Here is a 3,426-nt window from a genome sequence, read left to right on the forward strand (position 1 = left end):
TCTGTGGGAGTGAATTCCACACATTCACCGCTCTCTGGGTGAAGAAATTTCTCCTCACCTCAGTCCTAAAAGTTTTACACCATATTTTAAAGCCATGATCCCCAATTCTGGATTCCTCCACCATGTACTCTTGTGTCTGCGTGGGGTTTCCTCCGGGAGCTCTGGTTTCCTCCCACAGTCCAAAGATGTGTAGGTTAAGTGAATTGGCTATGCAAAATTGCCCCTTTGCATCTTAAGATGTGTAGGTTAGGGGCAATAATGGGGTAAATGCATGGCATTACAGGGTTAGGGGCTTGGTGGGGTGCTCTGACAGAGAGTTAGTGTAGATTCAATGGGCCGAATGGCCTCCTTCTGAACTGCAGGGAGTCAATGATAATCATGATTGAGTTGTCAATCAAGGAGGCTTCAATGTCAATGTTCTGATTGGGTCCCCAATCCCCTTCCTGTGCTAATTGGAATCCAATTGGACAAGGCAGCTACTTGATTGGTTAGCAAGAGTGTTTGGCCATCATTGGTGATGTCATTTCCTGTTTGATTCAATTATTTTGTCGTCCTGGGGTATAAATCCAAGTTCATTGGCTGGGAGTGTTTAGATTTTGTTGGTGTTTGTCTTCAATTTGGGAGCAGAAGCTCACAGTCACAAAATGGACTCCCAGATTTCCCAAAACTATCACCAGGATTGTGAAGGTGGTGTTAACAAGCAGATTAACCTGGAGCTCACTGCCTCCTATCTCTATCTTTCTTTGGTGAGTCTTGTCTCTCTGGTTGTACCTGAGATAAAAATCTCTTCTGATGAAGTAAATTCTTTCCCTGACTTGACTTGTTGTCTGTTTTATTTGCTGTCCTTCCTGTCAGTACAGCCTAGGTATTGGTAGTCATATGACTGCACCTGGTCTGCTAATTGGCTGCTCAATGAGTGATTATACACAGAGCGAAAGTGTTCTTAATCTTTGAATATTTAATCTCAATGTTACTGGCATTTATTATCCATCCCATTAACTGCCACAACTGAATGGAATGCTTCATTATTCCAGAAGAGGTTGGTCAGGGAATGGAGTCACACATTTGGCCAGACTGGGTAAAGGTGACAGCTTTTATTAATGAGTATGTTCAGCTTTGTGGTCATTCCACTCCAATCCCAGTTTTACTTGCTTGCAGATGTTTTCAGATTACCTGAGATCTTGAACATGTGTTCTTTGGACCTGTAACTTATAGAATCCCTACAGTGCAGAAGGAGGCCTTTTGGCCTGTTGAGCCTGCACTGACAATTCCACCCAATCCTACCCCTGTAACCCCACATTTACTCCCCTAGTCCTCCTGACACTAAGGGGAAATTTGGCATGGCCTAACCAGCACATCTCGAGAGTGTGGAGGAAACTGGAGCACCTGGAGGGAAACCCACGCAGACACGGGGGGGAGAATGTGCAAACTCTGCACAGACAGTGACCCGAGGCCAGAATTGAACCCGAGTCCCTGGCACTGAGGCAGCAGTACTAACCACTGTGCCATCCCTCTAACTTCATTAGTACATCATAATGTTTTATTATCACTGAAGATGCTCTGTAATGGAATGGTAGCAATTTAATCCTCACTAAATTCCTAACCACTCTATAATCAAGAATTGGGACTATTACATAAGTGACTTTTTAATCCCCACTTCACATTGAATATTAATTAAACTGAGTCCCTTTGAGAGCAGATGCCAAACCAATGTTTGCATTCTTCTTGCGCACAATCTGATTTTTAGTTTCATTGAAACTTCACTTCAACACCAGCAGAACATTTGAGGATGTTCCAGATTCTACCAATTAGTGATGCACACTGGGTTACAGACCATTCCATATCCCTGAGGTAGCAAGGATCACCTTAAAATGACTTCATGTTGACTTGGTTTGATTAGACACCTGGGAGATGACTTGAGGATGAGAATGGGCCTCCGTGTTGTGTTTAATGGAATTGGGATTGTTCTCTTTCAGACGTCTTTCTTTGACCGGGATGATGTCGCCCTCGACAATTTCTCCCACTTCTTCAAACATCAGTCCCAGGAGAAGCAGGGACACGTGGAGAAGCTGATTAAATTCCAGAATAAACGTGGAGGCTGCATCCTCCTCCAGGATGAGAAGGTGGGAATTGGGGAAAATGGCTGCTTTAATGATGTGGCTTCAACTTGTTACATTGCCAGAGAGAATAGTTTGTTTAGCTTCTGGTGACTTGATCTCTCTCTACTGACTCAGTTGAGACAAAACTGAATGATGTCCCAATTTTTCTGTGGGGGCTGAGCTAAACTCCTTGTACACTAGTCCTGTAGCCCTGCACAATTGTACTCCTTCCTTCTCTCTGTCCAAATGGACAAGCTGAAAGCTCCCTGAAATAACTGGCCTGTCTTTCTCCATTGTAGAAGCCAGAGAGGGATGAGTGGGGCAACAGTCTACAGGCAATGCAAGTTGCCCTGGATCTGGAGAAGAATGTGAACCAGAGTCTCCTGGATCTACACCAACTCGCCACCACCCAGACTGACCCTCATGTAAGCTTCACCTCATCGTAACTCTGATCTCTGGTAGACTTTGTATTGTTGGATTGTCTTTGAGCTGATCTCCCAATGTGACCAGTTAGACCCAACACCGCATTGTCCTCAATCCCCACATCCTAGTGTGGGCAGTCTTATCACATTGTTGTCTGTGGGAGTGGGATCTTGCTGTGCACACCTGCTCCATTTCCTACATCACAATGACTATCCTTCACAAGTACTTGATTGGTTGTCAGGTGCTTGGGGCAATTCGGCAAATGTTTGTCTTGAGCACCTTCCCTGACCTGTGGAATATCCCAAGCTGATTTCCTATTGAAGATTCAGTGAGAGATGCTTGACTGTGGGGCATGAGGCCAACTCCTTTTCAATTCCCCCTACACAAAGCAGGAGTGTGAAGAGGAACTGATCTCGTCTCATTTTTTACTATCTTCCTCTTCCAGCTGTGTGACTTCCTGGAGACTCACTGTCTGGATGAGCAGATCAAGACCATCAAGCAACTTGGCGACCACATCGCCAACTTGAAGCGTCTGGGAGCCCCTGAGAATGGGATGGGGGAGTACCTGCTTGACAAGCTCTCACTGGAGGAGAGCACTTGATGTGACATCTAGTATTGGATTGGAGATGGCTTTGCTGCTGAGATGTTTCCAATTCCACCTGGACCACTTGGCTTTCTCCAGGAAGAAAGAACTTGTTGTAAAGAATTGAATTTTCAGTTAAAAGAAATAAAAAATCTTTCACTGATCCTGTCTGTTATCCTTTATTCTGCACCTTTTCATTTGATAGCTTAGTTATGCAATGAGAACGAACTGATTTATCAAATTACATATGAATTGTAAGTAGGACCCTCACGCCTGCTCTGTCATTCAATAGGACCATAGTTGTTCAGAGTGTGACCTGAG

General features: G+C 44.5%; 2 protein-coding genes across 2 annotated transcripts in view; one reads left to right on the forward strand and one right to left on the reverse strand.

The window, feature by feature from the left end:
- Window positions 1-96, reverse strand: part of LOC144509467 (uncharacterized) — a 4,547-nt gene extending 4,451 nt beyond the window's left edge. The window contains exon 1 of the mRNA XM_078238378.1: window positions 59-96. Within this exon, the coding sequence (XP_078094504.1) occupies window positions 59-96 (38 nt within the window). The remainder of the gene's footprint in view (window positions 1-58) is intronic.
- A 548-nt stretch (window positions 97-644) lies between these two features.
- LOC144509468 (ferritin, heavy subunit-like) lies at window positions 645-3,123 on the forward strand. Its single transcript, XM_078238379.1, has 4 exons — window positions 645-746; window positions 1,977-2,123; window positions 2,399-2,524; window positions 2,968-3,123. Exons 1-4 carry the CDS (start codon window positions 645-647, stop codon window positions 3,121-3,123), a joined length of 531 nt encoding a protein of 176 aa, XP_078094505.1.
- Window positions 3,124-3,426: the final 303 nt, after the last annotated feature.

This window comes from Mustelus asterias, chromosome 21 (genome assembly GCF_964213995.1).
Source record: "Mustelus asterias chromosome 21, sMusAst1.hap1.1, whole genome shotgun sequence".
NCBI classification, from domain to species: Eukaryota; Metazoa; Chordata; class Chondrichthyes; order Carcharhiniformes; family Triakidae; genus Mustelus; species Mustelus asterias.

What these genes read in the sequence shown, in the direction of transcription:
- LOC144509468 (XM_078238379.1), top strand. Translation starts at nt 645, where the DNA reads ATGGACTCCCAGATTTCCCAAAACTATCACCAGGATTGTGAAGGTGGT. An exon ending in TCCTCCTCCAGGATGAGAAG is followed by an intron (nt 2,124 to 2,398) that starts GTGGGAATTGGG and finishes TCTCCATTGTAG; the next exon opens with AAGCCAGAGAGGGATGAGTG. An exon ending in CCACCCAGACTGACCCTCAT is followed by an intron (nt 2,525 to 2,967) that starts GTAAGCTTCACC and finishes TTCCTCTTCCAG; the next exon opens with CTGTGTGACTTCCTGGAGAC.